This window comes from Phascolarctos cinereus, unplaced genomic scaffold (assembly GCF_003287225.1).
Source record: "Phascolarctos cinereus isolate Bilbo 61053 unplaced genomic scaffold, phaCin_HiC Scaffold_4;HRSCAF=312, whole genome shotgun sequence".
Taxonomy (NCBI): domain Eukaryota; kingdom Metazoa; phylum Chordata; class Mammalia; order Diprotodontia; family Phascolarctidae; genus Phascolarctos; species Phascolarctos cinereus.
In genome coordinates, this window is record NW_027555847.1 from 144177267 (window position 1) to 144203364 (window position 26098).

At 36.6% G+C, this 26098-nt stretch overlaps 1 protein-coding gene and 1 long non-coding RNA gene across 2 annotated transcripts in view; one reads left to right on the forward strand and one right to left on the reverse strand.

The window, feature by feature from the left end:
- The first annotated feature begins 382 nt into the window (after positions 1 to 382).
- Positions 383 to 3773, forward strand: LOC144456646 (uncharacterized). Its single transcript, XR_013485655.1, has 2 exons — positions 383 to 467; positions 2711 to 3773. It is a non-coding gene; the product is annotated as an uncharacterized LOC144456646 (long non-coding RNA).
- Positions 3774 to 11225: 7452 nt separating this feature from the next.
- Positions 11226 to 26098, reverse strand: part of NR4A3 (nuclear receptor subfamily 4 group A member 3) — a 34102-nt gene continuing 19229 nt past the window's right edge. Inside the window, exons 7-8 of the mRNA XM_020995539.2 lie at positions 23665 to 23843; positions 11226 to 14348 (exon numbers count right to left, since the gene is read on the reverse strand). Coding sequence (XP_020851198.1) covers positions 14086 to 14348; positions 23665 to 23843 — 442 coding nt within the window. The 3' untranslated portion in view covers positions 11226 to 14085. The remainder of the gene's footprint in view (positions 14349 to 23664; positions 23844 to 26098) is intronic.

Below are 26098 nucleotides of genomic sequence, written 5' to 3' on the forward strand. Positions count from 1 at the left end.
GAGAGTCAGCCATACTACTGACTGTGGCCTATGACTTGGGAAGATAGATCTGGAAGAATTGAGAGTCAACCTGAGGGGTTGTCATTAATGAGAAATTTGGAGGGAAATCATTCTTAGAGACAGAGTGGTCAATGTTGTTGGTTGGTAAGGAAAGCTGTTGAATAGGGCTTTCTAGAAAGGACAAGATGCCCAACCAAGAGTTTAGTAAGGAGAAACTAGGATGAAGAACAGGCAAGTTTGGTTGCTGAAAATATAATGAGATGAGGTTCGAGGGCGAGGGAGCAGAGAGTTAGTGTTTAGCCTAGGAAATATGAGTTCATTTTGTTTTAAATCTGTTTTTAAAGTATCTTAAATCTATACATAATATCCTCCTGTTTGTCTTTTGTAGACATGCAAACACGTTCATGAGATATTCTTTCTATATTCTCCTGGAACTTCATGGAAGATCAGAAGCTATTGTGGTGAAGGTGTGACACTGATTCTCTTTTTTGAGAGGACTTAGGATTTTTGTTAGTCCTTGAGTATCAAAAGAAGTTGGGAGAAATTGTCATTTGAAAAGTGGGATGACCTAACAAAGATATAGTCAGCTTTACCCTAAAGTCACTCTTAGGGGAAATAATCTCAACCCCTAGCCAAGTTCTCCTTATAAATTATCATGACAGAATACTGTTGAAAAGTTATTAAACATTAGGAAAAATTCAAAGGCCCTCCTTGACTGAAAGTTGATCAGTTTATCTACATTAATGCTAGATGAAGTATGGTATAGTGACTAGAAAACAGGCTTCTGAGTCCCCTCTTTCCTCTGACACATTCACTGTGTAACCCTGAGGAAGTCACTTAACCTCTCAGTGCCCAAGGCAATGTTCAAAGAGTATGAGTTAGTTAGCTGTATCTATGGAGGGAGTTTTCTCACCAAAAGTTCTCTTCACCAATGAAATCACAGCCATGTACATCTATTCCGCCCCCTTCCCCCCCAAAAAAAGTCTAGGAGCAAGCCTGTATAAGTGGAATTCTAATAACTTAGGTACTACTTTGCTTCTCTCTAGAAAGCCTTATAGAAATGTTCAAAACCACCTAGTGATTTTCTAAAATTAAACTACTGAAAGGATTGCATTAAGGGATAGATAGAGCTATACCCAATTATAGATTTTTACATCTTTCTCAGTTTATGGTTGGAATACATGAATTGTTTGGGAAGCTTGGCTGATGTTAAAAGATTAAGTAAATACCTAGTAGGTTGGAGATCATGGTTTTTAAATTGTGTATGACCTTGCATAGTCACTAAAAGGTTTTAGATATAAGAAAATGCTTTTCACTAAAAAACTCTGGAGAGGAAATTTTAACTCCAGACTGCTGAATGCCTTCAGGGGGAAAGGTAAGAGTTGGGGAAGGTTATTTCAGATGTGGGGCTGCTGACTTCCCCCAAAATCACTTAAGGTGACTAGTTGAGAGATCCATGTGGGGCAGATATGCTTAAAAGGACCACTGCAGAATGAAGGTAAAACACAATTTTAAAAAAGACACAACAATAAAAATTCAGATGATGTAAAAGGATGACTAAGGCCAAGCAATATACTCCATCTAAACTAAACAGGCCAAAAGCTACCAGCATATACCACTGAAGAGATGGAGTTGTCTTTCCCCATGGGAAGGAGCTTTTTAATAGTCTGAGGTGCAGACACTGCCATAGAGAATCCTTTGAGCAGTATTTTAGTGATGATAACATATAGCTCATATTTACATAGTGCTTTATTTATATAATTTATATATAGTTATGCCTTCCACATCAAGGGGGTAACGGACATAATGCCCCTGCAGTCTGGAAAATCTGTGTAAAATTTTTTGGCCCTCCTGTCATACCAGAGAAGTCTGAATTATTATGGAATTAAAAGATAAAATATGTTGATATTACACAATACTATAATGTATATTTTATATATTTCTGAGTTTCTAAACTTTTTCTGTGTTGTCTGCTAGCCTTCATGTGTCATCTGCAGTTTCTACGAAACTCCCCCAAAATTCTCATTTAATTTCTTATGCTGACCCACTATATATCACAGCCACAATGGGGAAAGTCGTCATGTGGAAGGGACAGCTGTAGTGCTTTATTTGTATAATGCTTTCCTCACAACAGCCTTGTGACGTAGGTAGTGGAAGTATTATTATCTCTATTTCACAAATGAAGAAACTGAGACTCAGAAAGGTTAAAAGTGATTGACTCATGAAACTTACTTTAGAGGAAAGAGACAGTCATTGTCAAGTTCAACTGACTTACCCATCAGCTCAATGAAAAATTGAATAGATATCAGCCATCTCAGGCCTGGCAATAAGAATATTATTAACTAAGACCTCAGAGTAAGCTTACTCCTAGAATAAATCTGATTTCCTAGAATAACTATAAAGCTTTATTTCAATGGCTTTGATAATGATTTTCTCCTGTTATATTTTGAACATGGTACTGTGATCCTGAGTTAGTTCCCTGAAGAGAGCTTTAAAATTAGAAATATCATCCAGCAGGATTAGAAATTTCTTATAAGGGACTACTTATTTCCCTAGGTGTAGTTTCTTAAGAGTGTAAAGGAGCCTTGGAGACATCATCTTAAGATATACACTCAACAGGTAGATTCTACAGTTAGGTTTCATCACTGGCTTATGTCCATTGTGATGTGATCCGTTTCATCTGAACAATTAAACTTCCTTTTGCCCACAGATACACTCAGACTGGCAGGGCCTCTAACAGGAACACAGTGTCCCCAGGCAAACACACAGTCTGAACAATCTACTCTCGGTCCAGACCAAGCTGCATGGAAACCTAAGGACAACTGTAAAACTCATACGAATGGATAAAAGGGAATTCCCAGATGATTACCAGTAAGGAGAGTTCCCTGGAGGACATGGCTCTGGGTGACTTTCATCCCTACCAAATGTTGGCATACACATCACAATAACTTTTCCTGATATACCAGAAGAAGGAGCTTAAATCAGTAAATCACCAATGGAGAAGCTACTGCTTCTGTTGAGGTTTGTCCCTGGATCAATGATTGATTACATGGAAGAAAAGTAGTGAATATAAATGACACAAACTATATCATGTGTGAGCAGTAATGCATTTCCAGTATATGGCTTCCTCCTTACCTATACTGACAGCTCTTCTTGCTGCCTTATCATATGGTGGGCGTGGTTTTAATTGTCCTTGCACATCTTTCTCCTGCCTTCTATTCTGTGGGGTGTTCCCTTTTTGGACAGTATTATTTGGCAGGCCTTCCCCGTTTGGTGAATTTTTCCCTGGAACTTCCATTTGATGAATGCTAAGCAAAGCTTGCTGCAAAATTGGCTCAGTCGGCTGAGTGAAGTGAACAGAACCAGGAGAACATTGTACACAGTAACAGCAATATTGTGCAATGACCAGCTTTGATGGACTTAACTCTTCTCAGCAATATAAGGATCTAAGACAATTCCAAAAGTCTCATGATGGAAAATGCTATCCACATCCAGAGAAAGAACTGTAGCGTCTGAATGCAGATCGAAGCATACTATTTTCTCTTTTTTTTTTTGTTTCTTCTTTTTCATTTTTCTCTTTGGATCTAATTCTTCTTTACAACATGACTAATGTAGAAATATGTTCAATATGATTGTACATGTATAGCCTATATCAGATTGCATGCCGTCTTGGGGAGAGGGGAACAGAGGGAGAGAAGAAAATTTAGAACTCAAAATCTTATGGAAGTGAATGTTGAAAACTAAAAAGAAATAAATATGTATTTTTTAAATCGGCTCAGTCCATGATACCTGGAGTAGTTTTTCCAAAATTAAAATTTATTTTTATTATCATATATATATATATATATATATATTTTTTTTTCTATTACTAGGGAAAAAAAAGACAAATTCTTTGTAACTTCTCTACCTCATCCCCTGCCCACACACTTTTCTGCTCTCTATGTATTATCTTTTCCCAATTAGGGTGTAAGATTTTTAAGGGTGAAGCCTGACTTTATTTTTGCTTGTATTTACATTCCCAGTGCCTAGCATGTACCTGACACATAGTTGGTGCTTAGTAAAATCTCTCTCTCTCTCTCCCCTTCTTTCTCCTTCTCTTCTTCCTTCTTCTTCCCCTCTCCCCCCTTCCCCTTCACGTTCATTTCTCTGCCATTCCTTTCCCTTCCAGCCCCATCTGGTAGGATTGGTCATACCTTTTTATATGCTTGGACTTTTCCTCATTGTAATCCCAAAGCTATAGTTTTTCCAACCTACTAAATACTGTCATTTCACACTGATCTTGCAGCATTTGAAGATCTCATCCCTTACTCTTCATCATTGCAATTTAGCAGGGAGAACTAGTTTTAATTAGGATATTTTGAGGATTAGGTGGATTCTACAACTCCTGGATAATCTGAGTTTAGAAGAGATTGTATTTAGGCAGCTTATGATGGAGAAGGATCCTGAGTATTGGTTGATCAGAAAGACTGTCATATAAGGAAGTGACAGTGGTCTTGAAGAATAATTTCTAGGTTTTCAGAAAGGGGTTTTTAATTCTTTTGCTTCTTTCCACTGTTTCCTGGATGTCCTAAGACCATCTGGGCTCTGTTGTCAGATGTAGCAAAGACCAGCATGTCTTGCATCTGGAGCAAGACACTTAATGAGCCCAGTGTAGGGGTGATTCTATAGTCAGGCTTAAATTCGAAGGCTTCTAATATGTCATTCTTTCAAACTGTCATCAGCAGGTAGAGTGTCCAATCTCCCTGAAAGTGAGAAACATAGTATCACAGGAACTCTTTAATAGCCTAATTATATATTATACCTGCATTTTCATATAGGAATTATGGAATGTTGCTTGTAGAAGTTATACTCCCAGTATTTTCTGTTAATCTATCCAAGATCTCATAATAAATGGGAACCCTCTGTCTGAAATCATCTGAACTGGCGGGGCATATGTGGGTGTACTATCTCTTTTAGGAAATGCTTTGCTGTTATTGGATCTAACAGGAGTTTGACAAATGAAATTTAATGACAGAGCTGGAATAATAATGTCCCAGGTTTATCAAGCATGTTACACTTTACAAAGCAATTTCCTTACAAAAACCCCTGTAAGATGAACATGTAAGGATTTTTCTGTCTATTTAAAAATAAGGAGACAAGTTCAGAAAGCTTATGTTCATTGATTAGGTATGGTAAGTTGCAGAATGGTAACTCACACTCAGGTCTTTTGACTCCACATCAGTACATATTCTAGATGGTGGTAGATCTATGATGGTGGTAGCTCTATGCCTGAAACTGCAACTCAGGGTCTCACAGTACTGATTGGTGGTTGCTTTAGTAGCCCACTGCATCAAGGTCCAGATTTCAGTCACAATTTTCTTCACTCCCCAGAATTTTCCTCACCTGCTGCCCTTCCATGAGTTCCAGTTATAAATCCATAATAAAATCAACCCTGGTATTACCCCTGAATAGGATGTATCAATCTACTCCATTATTGCTTTACTAACTATTCCTATAATTTTTCCAAAACATAATATCCCACTCTGGTCATCAATGTCCTCTGTATGTTGTTGTCTCCTGTGAGAATGTAAGCTTCTTGAGGGCAGGTACTGTCTTTACTTTTGTTTTTATAGCCCTATTATTTAGTACAGTACTTGGTACATGTTCATTTGTTTCGGTTGTGTCCAACTCTTCATTAACCCATTTGGGGTTTTCTTGGCAAAGATATTGGAGTGATTTGTTATTTCCTTCTCCAGCTCATTTTACAGATGAGGAGAGAGGCAAACAAGGTTAAGTGACTTGCCCAAGCTAGTAAGTGTCTGAGGTTGGATTTGAATTCAAATCTTCCTGACTCCAAGCCCAGTGCTCTATCCACTGTGCCACCTAGCTGCTTTATGTTATGTATGGCTTCATCTAAATCACTAATAAAAAAACATTAAACAAAACAGGGCCATGTATAGAGCCTGAATATCTTACTTTAGGTTGACATCAACCCATTAGCCACCAATCATTGGGTCCTGTCATTAGACCAATTCCAAATTTACCCCATTATTATTTTCCTGCTCACATTTCCTTATTTTGTCTACAATGATTTTTTTTAAATATAAATTTATTTATTTTTAGTTTTCAACATTCACTTCCACAAGTTTTTGAGTTCCAAATTTTCACCCCATCTCCCCCTCCCCCCACCCAAAGATGTCATGCATTCTGAATATCCATTCCCCTAGGCTGTCCTCTCTTCTATCTCTCTCCCCTTCTCTTATCCCCTTCCCCTTCTATTTTCCTGTAGGGCAAGATAGACTTCTGTACCCCATTTCCTATATTTCTTATTTCCCAGTAGCATGTGAAAACATTTTTTTAAAAACGGGTTTTAAAACTTTAGGTTTCAAATTTTCTCCTTCCTCCCTCCCCACCCACCCTCATTGAAAAGGCAAGCAACTCAATATAGGTTGTACATGTGCAGTTATGCAAAACACGTCCATAGTAGACATGTTGTGAAAAACTAACTCTATTTCCCTTAATCCTATCCTGCCCTCCCATTTATTCTATTCTTTCTTTTGACCCTGTCCCTCCTCAGAAGTATTTACTTCTGATTACCCCTTTCCCAATCTGCCCTCCTCTCTATCATCCCCCTGCTCTCTTGTCCCTTCTCCCCCTATTTTCCTGTAGGGTAAGACAGATTTCCATCGAATGTGTATGTTAAGCCAAATCCTATGAGAATAAGATTCACTCATTCCCTCTCACCTTCCCCTGTTTCCCCTCCACTGTAAGAGACTTTCTTTTTGTTTTTTTTTTTGTGAGATAATTTACCCCATTCTACCTCTCCCTTTCTTCTTCTCTGAGTATAATCCTCTCTCATCCCTTAATTTTATTCTCCAGATATGACCCCTTAATCTTCTATCTACATACATATAATTTTTTTCCTCCAACTACCCTAATACTGACAAAGGTCTCATGAGTTATAAATATCATCTTTCCATGCAGGAATGTAAACAGTTCAATCTTAATAAGTCTCTTATGATTTCTCTTTCCTGTTTACCTCTTCATGTTCCACTGGAGTCCTGTATTTGAAAGTCAAATTTTCTATTCAGCTCTGGTCTTTTCATCAAGAATGCTTGAAAGTCCTCTATTTCACTGAATGACCATTTTTTCCCCTGAAGGATTATACTCAGTTTTGCTGGGTAGGTGATTCTTGGTTGTAATCCTATCTCCTTTGCCCTCCGGAATATTATATTCCATGCCCTGCGGTCCTTTAATGTAGAAGCTGCTAAATCTTGTGTTATCCTGATTGTGTTTCCACAGTACTTGAATGTTTCCTTCTGGCAGCTTGTAATATTTTCTCCTTGACCTGGGAACTCTGGAATTTGGCTATAATATTCCTAGGAGTTTTCCTTTGGGGATCTCTTTCAGGAGGAGATCTGTGGATTCTTTCAATTTCTATTTTGCCCTCTGGTTCTACTATATCAGGGCAGTTTTCCTTGATAATTTCTTGAAAGATGATGTCTAGGCTCTTTTTTTGATCATGGCTTTCAGATAGTCCAATAATTTTTAAATTCTCTCTCCTGGATCTATTTTCCAGGTCAGTTGTTTTTCCAATGAGATATTTCACATTGTTTTCTAATTTTTCATTCTTTTGGATTTGTTCTACTGTGTCTTGATTTCTCATAAAGTCACTATCTTCCAATTGCTCTATTCTAATTTTTAAGGAAGTATTTTCTTCAGTAAGCTTTTGGACTTCCTTTTCCATTTGGCCAATTTTTCTTTTTAGGGCATTTTTCTCCTCATTGGCTTTTTGGACCTCTTTTGCCATTTGGGTTAGGCTATTTTTTAAGGTGTTATTTTCTTCAGTATTTTTTTGGGTCTCCTTTAGCAAGCTGTTGACTTGTTTTTTCATGATTTTCTTGCATCACTCTCAGTTTTTCCTCTACTTCCCTTACTTGCTTCTCAAATCCCTTTTGAGCTCTTCCAAGGCCTGGGACTGATTCATATTTTTCTTGGAGGCTTTGGATGTAGGAGCTTTGACTTTGTTGTCTTCTTCTGGTTGTATATTTTGATCTTCTTTGTCACCAAAGTAAGATAATGTAGTCTGACTCTTTTTGTGCTGCTTGCTCATGATCCCGGCCAATTACTTGAGTTTTAAGCTCTTTGTTAAACTATGAATCTGCTTCCAATGTGGAGAATGTACTGTCCCAAGCTTCAGGGGGTTTATGTAGCTGTTTTCAGAGATACTTGTAGGGACCTGTAAATTTTCAGTTCTTCCAAGGTGGTATGATAAGGGGCGAGGTGTTTACTCCTTTCCTGGCCTGTGACTACAAGTACTCCTTTCTGTCCTGTGACTGTGAGGAGGGGTTCCTCTGCTCAGCCACTACAAGCTCCACCACACTAGTGCTCCTCCTCACCCCAGCACATCGCCCAGAACTGTGGCCCAGATCCAAACATGGGCAAAGCAAGAGATTCCTGCCTCAGCACTAGCAAAGAGATCCCTGCAGTCCCTCTCTGATCAGCTACTGGATTCCCCCTCAGTCTGTGGGCCAGAAGCTCGGGAAGCAGCTGCCCCCCCCCCCGGGCCACGCTCTTGGGGAATGGTGCTGAGACCTCGCCTTTCTCTCTGAGCACTGCAGAAACAGACTTTTCCCACTGACCTTCTAAGTTGTCTTTGGCATTGGTGGATTGAGGAGTCTGGAAACCTCCACAGCTGCCTGAGATTCAGTCCTCTGAGGCCTGCTTCAGGTTCACTGTGGCCTGCTGGCCTGCGCACCCACGTTGTGGCCTGCGCACGTAATGCTCCCAGCCTGGCGCGATACACCTTTCTGATCAATCATCCAGGTTGTCTTGGGCTGGAAATGTGGGTTCTGCTGCTTTGGAATTTGTTTAGAGCCATTTTTTATGAGTGTTTGGAGGGGTTTAGAGGAGAGCTCAAGCAAGTCACTGCTTTCACTCTGCCATCTTGGCTCTGCCTCCTCCCCCTGCCTCCCCCAATGATGTTTTAAGAGAATTTATAAGATGCCTTACTGAAATTGGGTTACACTATGAAGTTGGTATATGATGTCTATAGTGTTTTCTTGATTTATCATAAGCCCTGCCACAAAGGAAATTAGGATAACTGAGCAGTTCATCTTGATGAACCCATATTGACTCATCATTCACAAGGTTATTAGGAGGTTCTAATGAGTTAATGTTAAGTGATGTACAAATGTCAGATATCATTATCACCTTTTTCTATGTTTCTTTTTTATAAATGCTCTTTCCTATAATAATGCATGTCAGATTTTTACCAGGAATCAAAATCAAAGTCAAGGTTACTGGCTTATAGTTTGTAGAATCTGTTTTCTTTCTCTTTTTGAAAATCAGGATATTTACAAGTCTTCAGCTCTCTCATTCTTTGTGATTTTTCAAAGATCACCACCAGCAGCTCAGCAATCTCATCTATAAGTTCTTTCATGCCCTGGGATGTAGATGTGTTTGTTCCTGATCTCATGAAATCTTTGAGGCTGTAGCTGGGTGCTGTCTTAAATGTACTCCTTTATTTCCAAATTCAGATTGCCTAGATGTTAGAGAATCCATTTAATTCTGGACAGATCCTCCTTAAAATTGCTTCTCCTTGTTAATAATTTTTGATCTACACTTCTCAGTGAACAGTGAGAGGTAGAACCAAACTACAAGAAGAAGGCTATCCTGGAAAGGAAGAGCTGTCTAACATCTGTGGAAATGGTAACTGAAGCTATAAAATGAGATTATGTCAGTAAGTATTCAGGTGATGAGCAAGAGTTTAAGGACAAAAGCCCCAGGAGATGTTAAAATAGCAAGATAGAAGCCTTAGGAGGATCTCTTTTAGAAAATCTTCCTACAAATGCTGCGTATGCACAGCAACCAGAGGAGCCCCAAGTGCAGAAGCAAAGGTCAGTGAAGACTAATAGAACCCTAAAATGGCCATACCAATGTACAGATAGACAATATACAAAAAATATGGATGAAAAGGGAGCATTCCTTCACAGTGAAGCCTGTGAAATACTGGAATGGGAGACTGAGGGCAGCTATAGAATATGCTCTAGAGAACCTTGAAACGAGAATAGCTTCTCATCTGTTTCCAGTGATTTAAGTGTGGGTCAGTCTAACAGCAGCACTGATGGCCCAGACAACCACTTAAGGATCCTTTCAGCCCTAAGAGTCCAATTTGTCCAATTAGTAATATACAACATTTTTCATTTGTTGACCTCAAACTTCATTGATTTTTCTATCACATAGTTCTTATTTTAAAAGGTAAGGAAACTGAGGTATTGAGACAATAAGGTAGAAAGCAATTATCAGGTGTTGTGGCTTGCTTTATCTGTCAGACAACTGGCATTGCTTAGATAAGCCTTAAAGATATATGAACTGGATGAGGCCCTAAAGCATGTAAATGAATAGTTTTTCTTTTGAGCAATATACATAGTGAACTAAATAGATATAGGGACTGTACCTGTCATTTCCCTAGTGTGGAGAACTCTCTGGTGAAGAAATTTTCTCTACCAATGCAGGCTGGTATCTCCTCTGAAACATAGTCCTACGAGAATTGCTCAGAGCAATGAAGACATTAAGTGACTTTCCCCAGGTCAGATAGCTTGTATCTATCAGAAGTTACTTGAACCCAGGTCTTCCTGGTTTTGTGGCCAGCTCTATTTGATATATCACCACTGCTCCTCAAGGAGCTAAATAAATAATGAAAACCTTATTAATTCAAATTTTGTGATCAAAGTCTAAAGAGAAGCTGGGCTGAGTTTTATCTTTATTCTGTTTGTGAAGAAAGAATTTGCTAAACAAGTAATAGGATAAGCAAGATTGCAGAGAGAATGTATGTGCTATATAAGAGAATGGACTAGTATATATAGGAAGGTTAGTAATATACATTACAACAATTGATAAGATAAAGACAAATGATTTTCATCTCCTAAAGGCCTATACTAGGCAACACTTTGGTAGTCTATTTCAAGGTACTGTACATACTTGAAAGAAGAACATTCCCTTAAAAATATCATAATCCTGATTTTTCACTAATGTAGATTTGTTTTCCTCCCAATTAGTCTTCATTGTAAAGTTTATTATATTTAATTCAGAATATATTCATTTTTAGCATTTCAAAGCATGCTTCTGTCCTTAAAATAAAATTTCAGGTTTAAATGTGAAAAAAAATCTACAAATTATTTTAAAAAACCCCTCTATCATGACAAAATTGAGAATAGTTATTCAAACACACATGGGGCCTCTGATAAAAGGTAATTTGATTTAATAATTTTAATTTACATTGTTAATGTACAAGAGCATTTCTTTCAACTTATTGGTTAACATACACACACACATACACACACACACACACACACACACACACCCCACTGCTATTAGAAGAGCAGAGAAACTTCTGAAACACTGTCATCTGAAAGAAAAGCAAGGCACTCTCCTTCAACAGCTGGCATATTCCTGATTTCAGCCTACTGAAGGCATGTTCACACCGAGAGAGCTCTAAAAAAGGGAAGAATCATCTGCTGTCTTTTTTTTTTCTCTAGTGATCTCTCATTGATCATTCATTCTGCACAAACAAGTCTGTCAATGTCAATAAAGCTGGACGAAATGAGTTGGGAAGATATTGAAGTTAAAAATAATTGTGGAAGACTGAAGTATACTGGCCACATTCAGCTCAGCACCAGGATCTGAACCCCAAACTGGAAACCTTGTTTGCCCTTTCAAACAATATATCTTATTCAAATAGCCTAACTTTCAGTGAGCCCAACTGTTATGAAATGGTATGATGCTAACTAGCAGTTCACTCTGAACACTAATAATGATGTGTGTATGCAAAATTTCTAATTCATTCAAATCCATTTTAAACTTAGTCTGACACTAAGAAACATTAGCTTTCCTGATATTTAATAATGTTTATTATGTTTGCATATAAGCTCAAAAGTCAATGCAAAAAACAATACTGTCCTAGAGGTTTATCTTCAGGTAATCTGAAGATAGCAATAGTTTCCTAAATGTTATCTTCAGATAAGTTGAGAATATTAGCTATAATGATTAAAAGTATGTTTTCCTAATGACCATGCTATAAGTCTTGATAATAACCTTTCATAAAAGTAAATACAAACATAATAAATGATTAAAATATCAGATGATTATGACAAATCATACAATGACTTGACATCCAGGTTATCCTTTGCAGCAAATAGGCAATTCATTTGGCATTTGTTTGATTGTATAATTTAATCTCATATAAACAACATAGGTTTTTTTTCCTTTAAAAGAATAAAGCCAAAATTGTTTAAAGCTAACAAAAGCTATGGTGACATCAGGTTGACATTCAAAGTTTGTTCCTTAGCAAAATGACGAAAGAAATTTTGACTTGATATAGTGCATATAATATAAAGAGTTTTAGGCTTAAAATCTTCAAATATTATTTGAATTTAGCAAAACATGAGCAAGATCGTAATATCAAAGTGCTAAACAGTAAGGACTGTCTTAAAAGTCACTGCAAATAAACCATAAAAGAACTGCATGTATAAGTGACATGTATTATACAAATGGTTAATTAATAAAAAGACACATTATAAATATATGTATATATAACTTGTACTATGTATATATATATATATTTATAGTTTTCTAATTGGTGTATCCAAGCCACTGTGAACACTCCACTTGATCACTCTGTAACAGCTCCCAGGAGCTGGCAGTCACTGCAATAAATACAGGCAAAGCTATAACAATATACCATGCATACAAACTTTTATACAAAGAAGAACACTATGCAACAAAGTATCTCATATTAATATGGCATCAACAGTATAAACATACAAAAAGGGAATACAAACACGGAATGTTTAATCGCAGCCTGCTTTACTATGCCTTCCTAAGCACTTACATTCATATGATTTTTACAAGGCTTGCTTGTTCTTGAAAATTGTCTCAGGTCTGTTTTTTTGTGTTTTTGTTTTTCTGTTTTTTTTTTTCCTTTCTTTCTTTCTTTCTTTCTTTCTTTCTTTCTTTCTTTCTTTCTTTCTTTCTTTCTTTCTTTCTTTCTTTTTTTTACTAATTTGAAACCTAGATTAAATTATATTTAAATTTTTTTTTTACTATCCCTGATGCTCACCCTGTATAATCCAATGACTATTTATATTTACTTCCTTATCTGGGGAACAAGTGCTCAAATGAATCACAAAATGTCCCTGTGTTTTTCAAGTACATATGTCCTTTAGACATTACACTAATGCAAGTTTGGGAAACTCTGGTTGTGTCAGTATGATGGCTCCAAATCAGTTGTATGTGATTAGTCTCATATTTTCAAATTTCTTTAGGTTGTTGAAAAGATGGTTTTGCAAATAACTAGACTTGTGGTACAATGCTTGAATTCCATCATGAAGACAGATGAAAAATCTTGGCCTCAACATCACAGTCTAATATTTCAGGTCAATTGGGTGAAGCCTCTGTTGTGTAAATTAGTGCATGTAATTAAAAAAAACTTTTTAAATTTCCTTATTAAAATAATTAGAGTTAATAAACAAGACTTACTAAGACAGCACTTTAAAAATGGCACTTGAACATGGAAGCTAACAGCCATTGTTATTTTTGCTCTATTTGAGTTATATGAAATCCTTAATTTCACATAATTTTTAAAAAATGAACTTCTGTTTAGTTTGCACCACATATGTGCCCTTGATACAGGAAGTATATTCTAAAGGTATCAATCACAAGACATATACTACCCTGGCAAACAACTGTTTGTTGTTCTTGTTTTAAATACAAAGCATCTACAACTTTATTCCCCATAAAGAGATTGAAAACAGTCATATTAACTTTTTTTTTCCTGCTGGGATAGCATCATCCAAAAGTGCTTTATTAGCAATTTCTTAGAAAACCCCAACAAATCGCACAAAAAAGGACTATAAAACACAACCCCAACACAATAAGATGTTATGTCTTCTGGCTTAAGGTCTTGAGGAACCGTGCCAGTAACTAAGTCCTTGTTTAACACTGGACCTGCTTTTCTCTTAAGCGAGGACAGAAATACTAGCTGTGATTAATAATCTGCTTCTCTGTTGAGAAAAGCAGTAGTGATCCATTGGTTAATTTCCAAATTTAGAAGGGCAAAGTGTCCAGAAACAGCCTATCGATGATAGAAGGGGGTGGAACCAGATCTTCCAGTTTCAGGTAAAAGATGCGTTGGAGTCCCAGTGTGCAGAGTGAACGTAAATCAGCAAGGGCACCCAGTACCTTAGGTTCTGCAGGCTCAAGAGGTTGTCCTTTAGTTTGGCAGCCAAAAGCCAAATGATCTTTCAAACTACTTGTAATCTTCTTGCATAGCTCTTCCACTTTCTTTGGTTCTTTTAACCCATGTCTTTCTGCAGAGACAATTAAGAGATGAGTTGATTTCAGTAAACATTTGATTATGCCATTCTTCTGCTAAAAGCCTTTTAATGCATCCCTATTACTTTACTAATTATTTAGGCTTACCCAGGCTCCCATAACTAGTAGGTAGCAGAACCAAGTCCTTGGCTCTTTCCACTATACTGTTATGCTCCACTAGAGTCCCAAAGCCAGATCCTAAGCCTCTCACTAGTCTTTTATCCTTAGCTGTTCAAACTTTGCTTTTCTGGAATCCAGCAGTTTAGAGCTGATAGCATCCATGTTCCCATTTCCAGGGCTATATATAGTAGGGAAAGATAAGCTCCTAGGGTCCTAAGTTGGAACTTTGGACACATTTTCCCAAAGTTCTATAATATTAAGAGTACTGTATAGGTATACCCTTCTTCTAAGAGTTTTTGATTTTTTAAAATAAGATGTTAGGTAAAACAATGTGATGGGGTGGGGGGGGGCAGTTAGTTCCACAGAAACAATGTTGAAAATGGCCAAATAACACTTTGGTGGAGGTTTTGTGACCTCACAGTGCAGTTTGTTATTGTAAAATGACATTGATATGAAGATTGTTACATGGTATATTGTCTATTCTACATTTTAGGTGCACCAGGGGTTAAATAGGCTTCTATGAACTCATCTGGAGGCCACTACTGATAACGCATTTATAGGCAGCTAGGAAGCGCAGTGGATAGAGCGCTGTGCCTAGACACAGGAAGATCTGAGCTCAAATCCAGTCTCAGCCACTTGTTGTGTGAGCTTTGGCAAATCACTTAACCTCTGTTTGCTTCATCTTCCACAACTGTAAAATGAGGATAATAATAGCACTTACCTTTTAGGGTGGTTGTAAGGATCAAGTAAGATATATATAGAGAGAGCACTTAGCACAGTACCTCGCACATAGTAGGTACTATATTACTGATAGCTATTAATATTGTCATCATCATTATTATGAATACTGTTCTATGGGCAAATATGTTCTTTGAAACCAACTTATGAATGAACTTTTAGAACACAGCCCAGTATCTCAGTTAGGAGCTGCCTATAATAATAAGTACAAAATAATGCCTGAATATTGTATTCAGACTATTAAGGGTAAAACCTTGGCACTATCTATATTTCTTATTACAGATTGTATTGTTCTGTAATTAATAGAGTTCAACTAACTTTATATCAGTTTCTTCATATACAGCTTTGAAAAACCTAAATGATGAGGAATACCCAAGGTCCTGTTTGCTTTACCTCAGCTTTGAAAGTTTAGCTTTCCATTTACTATCTAAAGCTCCCACCACCCTTATCTGTTGAAGAAAAGCATAGGAACTACAAGTTTTGTCTATTCAGTAAGATATGGTCCAGTGGTTTAGGTTAGGCTGAAAGTAGACCCTAGAAGTTTGATGTCATCCTCAGTTAGGTTAGAGAAGGGAGAATTTTCATTAGTTGCTGGGAAGAGAAAGGGGGGCACTACTAGAGGTGCCTGAGGTATCCTGAGGGGCTCTGGTATATTCCAGAGTAAATTTTCCTGATCTTTCGAATGGCTTAGGAAATACCTAAAAATTGCCCAGCCTCATAGGGATGCTGAAAACTGGAGGGCCAGAACACCTATGCTTGCCCAAACCTTTGAATAAAATCAGATATTTCTGAGATAGGCTAGGTTGGTAGGGTTAACCATTCTTCCAATCAATAAACATTTATTAAGCACCTACTATGTGCCTGATATTGTACTAAGAACACTCTCCCCCACAACCTGCCAATCTTCCATTGATAGTGATGGATAGAATCTACAGGGGCAACCTCTTTATGGCATGTGGAAAATACAGTACACAGTTTGGCATCCCCTGATAGACTGATTCACTTGATAACATTCACAGAATTAAAAAAAAATCCATTTTCTAGTACCCTGTCCTCCTCCCAAAAATTATCTTGTATTTAGCTTGTATATATGTTTATCTATTTACCTGTTGTCTCCCCAAGAGAATGCAAGTTCTTTGAGGGCAGGGGCAGTTTCATTCTGTCTTTGTATTCTCAACATTTAACATAGTATCTGGCACATAGTAAGCACTTAGTAAATGCTTATTGATTGGTTGGTTGAAATCTGGATATAATTTCTAATTGGTTTTTGCTCTAATTTTTTAAGTCAGAGTTTTCATATCTTTGATTCTACAACATCTGAAATAAAAATTCTTAGTGCACATTCTAAATGGTAAAAACTGTGAGTTCTATGTTTCATTCAAATGTCACTTTTATTTTTCTTTCTGGTTGCAAAAGTAATTTCTCCACAGCAAACATCAGCCAGAAAACTAAAGAAATTATCCAGACATTTTTCTCAAAATTTTCTAGTGGCTTTGACAATGTAGAAGGGATAAATTTGGTAAAATTAGGTATGTGTGGGAAATTGCAGTGAGATTAATTCAGGCAGAGATTGATTAAAATGAGGGTCCTTGGGACTAAATCTCCTAAAATGTTGGACTTGGTTAAATGATATGTCTGAATTCAAAGCACATTTTCCCTAAGAATTACTAGAGGAATTTTATTAGATTTTAACCTACAAAGCTTTCATCTCTGGGGTGGTCAGGCTCTCAATTTACAAACAACTCTGGGACAAATTTTTCTTTTCTCGACTTTAAAACTGACCCTACAAAACTAACAGGTAGCATGCCTTGACAACTGACGCAAGGGCATCCAGTCTATTTCATTTGGTTCTGGTTCTTTAGTAAATAGTCACTGTGTCTTTCATCCAGAAAAATCCAAAGAGTGTTCTTCATATACTTCAGGCTAAAAGGTGCTATGTCCTTTTAACATGATTATAGGATTAAGAGCTGGAAGAAATTTTAGAGGTAATTTCGTTGAGGCAGCCAGGTGGCCCAGTGAATAGAGTGCTAGCTTTGGAGTAAGACTGATATGTGTTTAAATTATTTATTATGTGATTCTGGGCAAGTTACTTAATCTTTCTCAACCTCAGTTTCCTCATCTGTAAAATGGGAATAATAATAGCACCTACCTTAAAGGGTTGTTATGAGGATGAGATAACAGAATATGAAATGCTTTGCAAACTTTAAGGCACTATATAAATGCTAGCTATTATTATTATTCAATCCTGTCATATGTTTTTGTTTTTAATATAAATAAGATCTGATAATGTAGGGACACTAAGGTTCAGAAAGGTTTAGAGATTTGCTTAATGTTATATTGCTAGTAAGTATGGAGGCTGGGATTTTGAACTTAGATTTCCTGAATTTAAGTCCAATGCTTTTCATGCTGAGCAAGGTAAACTGACATCTCATTAACATCAAATTAAAATTCCATAAATAAGAGGGTATGTAAAATTAGTCCAATAAGATTAACAGTAACCTAGGGATAATTCTTTTCACATAACCTACATTCAGTGACTATTTCCTTTTTACACAATGCTGCCTTTCTCTTGAATAGAATTCATGTTAATTATCAACATAAAGAAACTAAGCAATGTTTGAGGCCTAATTTAGGGTGCAAATTGATAATGAAATTCTGTAATTGAACCTTCTTATAGCCAAACTCACAGAAGGTGTTTGGGAGTTTTCCCTGCTTCCCTACCAGTTGTGAAAGCTCAATAACTATGGCAACCATTATTTATTCAGTGAATTCAAGTGGAGATCAATACTCACTGCCATCTCTATCAGTGCTAGGCCTGGAATTCCACAAGGAATTCACGAGACACTCTTATTAGAAACCAAAGACACCTCAACCATCCTTTGTTATTTTGATTATATGCTGGGTCTACTGCTTATCTTTTAAAAAGAGTTAAAATAAATCTAGAACTATTTCTAGCTTCCAGTAAGAAATATAAAATGCTGAAGATTTACTACGTTTTATATGTAGCCTTCTCAGAAGCTTCGTAAAACCTAAAGCACCGACATTTTAGCTAAAGGACCCTTTTCTTGATGCTCTGTTAAATGGCTTCAGATATATTACCTAGCACCAATAAGAGCTTGGGGAGAAAGATGCATGCTATTTATCCTGGGGTTTGGGAGAGTGAGAAGTAAAGGGGGAGGGGTGTAGGGCTGACTGTTATTTAGAAATCCTTTCATTCACCTCATTGACCCTCTTTTTCATTCTCTGCAAAGCTGTTCCAAACAAACCTTTTTCATTCTTCTCCAGTCTCTAATCCCACCCCTCACAGATATTCTCACCTGCTAGACTAAGAAGACAGAGGCCTTTTGATATGAGCTTGCTCAGTCTCTTTCCTACCCATTTTGAAATCTCTCCATAATATCATCTTCATTTTCCTTCCTTATAAATGCTATGTCCTTCCTTATAAATGCCTTTGTGTGCCCTCTATGTGCCTTTGATAACAATCCCACCTATCTCCTCTGGGACTTTACTCCATCAATCATTCCCTTTCTCTTGCATCTTCAATTTCTATCTCTATTTTCCTTCCTTTTTGATGCCTACATTATCAGATCTTATTTATATTAAAAACAAAAACAAAATTACCTTGTCTTTGACCTTATTCTCCTGTGTCTTATTCTTCACAGCCAAACTTGAAAGAGTACACTATGGTTGTTTCCTGCATTCTTCTCATGTACTCACTCCCCAATGCCTAGCAATCCAAATTCTTTTCCAATTATGTGACTAGTCTTCTCATCTCCAAATCTAAAGAGTTTTTCTCAGTCCTCATCATTCTTAATCTTTATGCAACGCTTACAAAGAAAAAACATTCTTTATACTCTCTCCTTTCTTGGTTTTTGTGACATTGCACTCTCATGGTTCTCCTCCTACTTCTCTGACTATTCCTTCCTAGTTTCTTTATTGCCTACTTTCTTCCTTCTATACCTAAACTCTCTCTGTCTCTGTCATCAGTTTCAACCACACTGGTTTTGAGATTCTTAAGAGTTGGTTGGGACCTCAGAGGCCATTTAGTTCAACTGTTTCTATTACAAAGAACAAAAATTTGAAAATAATCTTGAACTTCTATCATGAGTATATAAGCTAGTCTGAATTACTATTCTGTAATAAAACATGCTCCTAATGTTTTTTTGTATTTTACTCGCAAATTCTGCATTTTCAATTCAATTTAATTCATCACACAGTTATTAAATGTCTGCTAGGTGCAAGGAATTGTGCTAAATGTTGGCAGTACAAGAATGAAAATGGCACAATTTGGCTCTAATATATGTTTCCAGATTTAAATCACACCATCCCTTTATGAACTCTGATCTAAGGTGATTACTTCCACATGTAGCCACCTAGTTCTCTCTTTTACCCTATGCCTGAAACTTGCTTCTTTTTGCCTGATTGTTAAAATTTTTCTTTTCCTTTAAGGCTCCATATGCCACTTCCTCCATTAAGCTTTCCCTGATCCCTCTCAATGAGTGATCCTTCCCCACTAAAATTTTCCTAGAGTACTGTCTTGATCTTATGTTTGCTGTAACACAATTTTTGCTCTATCATACTTGTTGTGTATATTATATCCTTTTCTACCAGACTAAAAAAACCCTGACTTCAAAGAGCTTACAATCTAATTAGTCACTATTTTAGTACAGAACATTCTAGCCATTAAAAACTTACATATTTCATAAGAATGTTTAAATAATGAATTAAATTGAGTTAGAACCTTTTGATCATACGCCCTTAGCACTGGAAGGCAGTTTTGAGGTCGTATACTTCCCACCCAGTGCAGGACTCCCCTGGATATTCCTAATGGATGGTTGTATGATTCCTCTCTAGCACTTCCAGTGACAGGGGGCTCACTAACGCATAAGGTGTTCCATGCCAACGTGGGGTAACTAATCATTAAAAAGTACTTCCTTTATTTTGAGGCAAAATTTGCCTCCTCATCACTTGTAACTTATTAATTATATACGAGATAATGTGGGTCTTTAATTTACATGCATATATGTATACATTTAGAATCTTAATGTTTGGTTTTATTTCATGTATATGGTATTTTGATTTAACTAGGAGATATTGATTTTGCTTTGGACTATGGGTAAAGAGAATATATATGATGTGAATCTATAACCAAACTCAAATATTCATATACGTTTTATATAACTCTCCTATATACCAACTAAACAGGAAAGTTTGAAATGTAAATATTCTTCCCAAGTCCCACAAAGTTCCACTCCAACATATCACCCCCTCTATTATCAAATTCTCTTATATCCTTGAAAATTTTCTCCAAAATTTCTTCCACTTTTTTTCCTTAATTAAAGCCTGGCTTTCTTCCCATTAACGGCATCATGTCCCTTGTCATCCTCTCTTTTGGAAGCTCTTCTTTTCTCCTCTCCTCTTCTCTAATTTCTGGAACAGGAAAAGGGGCCAGTGTAGGACTGGATTACTCCTTCCTCTCCACTGCCATATCCAGAACAATCCTCTATCTTCCTTTGTCAATAATCTTTCCTCCTTTGGAAAACACGAGAACTAATCACTCTCTCCTTACAATGCTGTCATTATCTACTGACCTTCAGGTGACTTTTTTCATAATTTCCTTACTGACTTTAGTGCCTGGCTGGTATCATCTTCAGGGACTTTTATGTTCATATTGATGAACCTTCTAACAGTATGTTAACACATGATTTTTCAATTCCAACAACCTATTCTATTCCTCGTCAGCAACACATCACAAATATCTTGGGCTCCCCCAATCTCTAAGAATTGGCTTCATCTCTAAGATCCTTAATGTTGAAATTCCATACTATGACTTCCTATTCTGCATCCTATGGCCTCGTCTCCTCCCATCTCTCTCATTCCCTCACTTAACATTAAACCTGCTCTTTTCCCATAATAAGATATTTAGGCTTTTGGTCCGTCCCTTTCCCCCCAGTCCATATCCTCCACTCTTACTTCATTTGCTCTATTCCCAGACTTGATTTCATTGTTTTCCACTTGAATGAACCACCAGCCTTAAATTCCCTGTTTTCTCCTGTAGATTTTCTGCCATTCCAAACTTGCTAGTTCTTATTGCTGAGTAACCCCCACTGTTGAATCCTTCTGTTTCTGCTCCCATGTTGCTGAGTATTATTGGAAAAAGCCATGACATTGAACAAATTTCATCTATTCTACATTTATGGAGCATAACCTCAGCTAGTGCCTCACTTGTGCAACCTTCTATTACTCTCTATCTCAATATCCACAGAGACTATCAGAGTTAGAAGGAGCCTCTGAGGCCATATAGTTTAACCCACACCTGAACAGGAATCCATCTACAACATCCCTGACTAGATCTTATCTAACTTCTGCTTAAAGAGCTCACTATCTATTGAAGCAGCCTATAGAGGCATCTTTGGATAACCCTAATTGCTGAAGAATGTATCTACTTCATAAGGTTGTTGTGAAGGATCAAATGGGATATTTTATGCATAGCATAATCTAAATATAATGTATTATCATAATTAATTATCAAGCCAAAATATATAACTATGCAACTTCTACCAATTTTTCTTAACTATGCCCTTCTTGGCCAATCAAAATGAATCTAATCTACTTTATCCATCACAAATCTTCAAATTTTTGAATTCATCTATCATCTTCTAAGTATTTTTTTTGCTCCTCAAATCTCCAACTTCTTTCCATCCCTAACACTTATCTCAGTTTATCTTCCTACTTAAGTGAGAAAATCGTGGTTACCTAGCTGATCTCCTAACTTCTAAGAAACTTCTCATGATCATTACTCTTTTCCTTCCCTTCTGCCTACAGGAATAGGCATCCCAACTTTTTCCTAGGCAAATCCTTCTACTTGCATTCTTGATTCTATCCTATCCCACTTCCTCTGTTTGGTGTTTTCATAACCTAATCCCCTCCTACCATTCCACTCTTCTTGGACTTTATTCCCTACCATATGATCTAGTGACATTGGACTCTTTGCTGTTCCACAAATAAGACACTCCATCTCTTGGCTCCTGGCATTTTCTCTGGCTGTCTCTCATGCTTGGAATGGGCTCCCTGCTCATCACTACCTACTTCCTTCCCTGGCTTCCTTTAAGTCCCAACTAAAATTCCATTTACAAAAGGAAGACTTTTTCTGCCTCTTAATTCTGGTGCATTCCCTCTTTTAATTATTTCTTATTTATCTTGTACATAACTTGTTTGTACATATTTTTTTGCTTGTTGTCCTCCCCATTAGATTGTGAGTTCCTTGAAGGTAAGGACTGTCTTATCTTATCACAGTGCTCAGTACATACTAGGCACTTAAGAAATTTTTATTGACTATTGATTAACTGACTTGCTCCAACAATCATCTCCTCTTTCACACATATATCTTTAATCTCTCTAGATCTGTCAGCTCAGGTCTCCAAAATCCTTAAAAAATAAAAACCTTCTGTTGATTTTTCTATCCTTATTCAGCTACTATGCCTTCCTTTTTTTCCCTTTCACTTCCAAACTTCTTTAAAAAGTTGTCTACATTCCATTGCCTCTAATCCTTCTCATCTACTTCACTCTCCCCTTTAACCTTATGATATAGTTTCCATTCTCCTCATTCTATTGAAATGGATCTCTCAAATGCTACCAATGACTTTTATTCAGTCTTTATCCACCTTGACTTCTTTGTAGCATCTGATACTTCTGATTACACACATCCTTTGGATAGTTTCTCCTCCCCCTCTTGTTTTTGAGGCACCACACTCTTATGATCCTCTTACCACTCCTAACTAATTCTCTCTTCTGCTTTTTCTGATTGTTTAATGTATTTCTCAAAGGTTACTCTCAGCCCTCTTATCTTCTCTCTCTGTTATCTGCATTCTCTTCTTTTACTTCAACTATCATGTTAACATAAATGAAGTCTCCATCTACAGTTATAGCCCTTGAGTTCCAGACCAGCATTTGGAATTGCACATATGCTCCTGAATGTCCTACCAGCATTTCAATCTCAACATGTCCATTACTAAGTCCTATTATTTTGTATCATAGCTATTTGTGTATATTATATTTCTCTATTTGACTGTAACTTTTCATTAGTGCAGGGATCCCATCTTATCTAAACTTCTAATTTCCCCCAAGTACTAGTATAAGTGGTGTTTAATAAAGGTTTGCAGAATTGAAAGACATGAAGTATCTAAAAGAAATCATGTCCATTCAAACCTTCCCTCATCCTAAAGTGTGTGTTATGGGGAGGGAGGACAGGATACTAGAAAGTGAAGTTTGTGGACAGTAAAATTAAAAGGTAGAAGTGCTCTTTGTTCAAAAATCCAAAGGTTAACTCAATATTTAACAATCTAAATGTGAGTAATGAATAAATTCACATTTCTACCAGGTGAACTCTCTGTGACATGGAAAGCACTAGAAAAGCAGAATTGAAGAATTTGAACTTAATAAGAAAGTATGTACCTGTAATCATACTGAGAGCTGATAAGCATGCTAAGGCGGGGATGTCGAGGTTAAGGCTCTGTAAGTTTAAGGAAAAGTCTTTAATTGAGTCGAGCCATTCCCCAAATCCACGAAGGCACTGAAGTCTATGAAGCACAAGTCCATTGCAGAATACAAACTTATCTTCAGCTGTGTTAGATCTAAAATTAAAAGTAATTCAGGAGTATTTTACAAACATGCACATTATCATAAAATATATGCACTCAAATATCCATACAGTGTTGCTTAGAATCTAACATGTTGTCCAACACATGCAAGCACTCATGTTTAACAATATGCTTCTTACTAAGGCTTCAACATACTTGGTAGACATTTTAAGTTTCTAGTTAACCAGTATACTTGATCACATTTACAAAGTGCTTTTCCCACAACAGTCTTGTAGGGGTAGGTAGTTCAAATAGTATTGTCTCTTCCCCCACCCCTACACCTTTTGCTTTACAGAAGAGGAAGCTGAGGGGTCAGAGAAGCATTGTAAGCTTGTCCATAATTACACAGCTGGTATCAGTACTGTGATGCAAACCTATGTCTTCCAATGCCACATCCCAAGATTACCACAGTACACCACATTGCTTCTAATAATTGTTAATGTCTCACGTCCAAATGGTATTGGGATTGGCCAAGAGACATAAAGAAAAAATTTTACTCTACACTAAATATTTTGCAAGGTTTTAACTGAAATATTATCTGTGAGACCTTTGGGCAAGTTATTTAACCTTTCTAAGCCTCAGTTTCCTCATCTGTAAAATTAGGGGATTCAACTAGATAGATCACCTCTGAGGTCCCACTTATGACTTATTGAAAAATAGTGATGTGTACTGCCATGAAATTTATGAAAGATGATTCAAAAGCTGTAATTATAATAGCTTCTTCTTGCTTTTTAAAAAAACCAAAGAATAAAGACATCATATTACAGATACTAAAAAAACATGTATATAAATTGACTGTAAAAAAAAGTCAATGTAAGTGCCAGAATATAATCCCACTAAAAAATTGCTTATAAAATTATTTTTCTTTTCCTTCTATGCTCTTCAGAGTGGTGTGGTACTGCCTTGATCTGTTTTTGCTACTTTCTATTACTACTGGTATTTCTATTTTTGTCCAGTTTTCTTTTTTTCTGATTAAAAAAAGTCCTCATATTATAATCTCAGTTTTCTCTTATCCTTATATCTAATACTTTTCTTTTAGCCACATTTATATTATTCAGATTGTACTATTTTTTATAGTTCAGATCTGCAATTAAAAAAATATAATGAAGGTAAAGGGAATAAGTATATAACATTGACTGTGTCAGACCCTGTGCTAAGAGCTTTACAAATATTATCTCATTTGATATTATAGGAAGCTCTCAGTGTGGAAGTTGCCTCTAAAATGCAGACCAAGAATTCTTCTGTAAATTATGGTGTTTGAGAGTGACTTGGACCACTAAGTCAAGTGCACTATCTATGGTCACAAAGAAATATGTGTCAGGGACAAGGCTTAAGCACTGTTTCCCTGATTCCGTTTCCTAAGAATGCCTTTCACTTCTGTTATTGGTGGCCTCAGTTTAATTTTTGTGTGCCTGCTTCCCCCCCCCCCTTCATTTCTTAACATATCTTCCTGGTTTACTCTATTGCCTTTCTGTCATTGGGTATCTATTATAGTGAAAAAGCAGTAAAAAATTAGGAAATATGGATTCAGATACATACTGTTTCTATAAACATTGGCAAATCATTTCCCTCTAGTTCTTTTGTTTGTAAAATGGGCATAGGATCATAGATTGAAAGTTGGGAAGGATGTTAGAGGTAATTTAATCCAATCCTCTTTTACAGAGGAGGAAAGTGAGACCCAGAGAGGAAGTGACTTGCCCAAGTTAATACATAAAATTATATATAGTAATGATAGGATTTGAACTCTGTTACTCTGACTCCAGATCCAGCATTATTTCCAAATCAGAGCAGTGACAGTGATAGCTATACTATCTACCTCCCAAGACTGTTATGTGAAAATAACTTTATAAACCACAACATGGTATGTAAATGACAATGGCTGTTGTATGTTGTTTTACTTAATGCTTATTTAACCTAATCCAATTCCCATGTAAAATTTTTTTTAAAGAGTAGACAAGAAACCTCTCAGATTGTATAAAATAACATTTTTTAAACCTCTCTAAGGTATAAAATGCATGGGAAGCAAGATCAGCTACTTTCTCTAAAATTTGTGGCAAAATAGTGGTGAACAACCATCTCCTGAAAACACTTTCAAGACAATGCATGAAAGACAAAAGGAAGAAATGTTAAAAGATGTATTACATTTAGAATTGCACTAGAAGAACTGTTTAAGGCCCTGAACGATCGAGAAATGCTTCCTTTTCTTCATTAGTATCTGTAGTTTAATTTTATTGGGCATGATACATTAG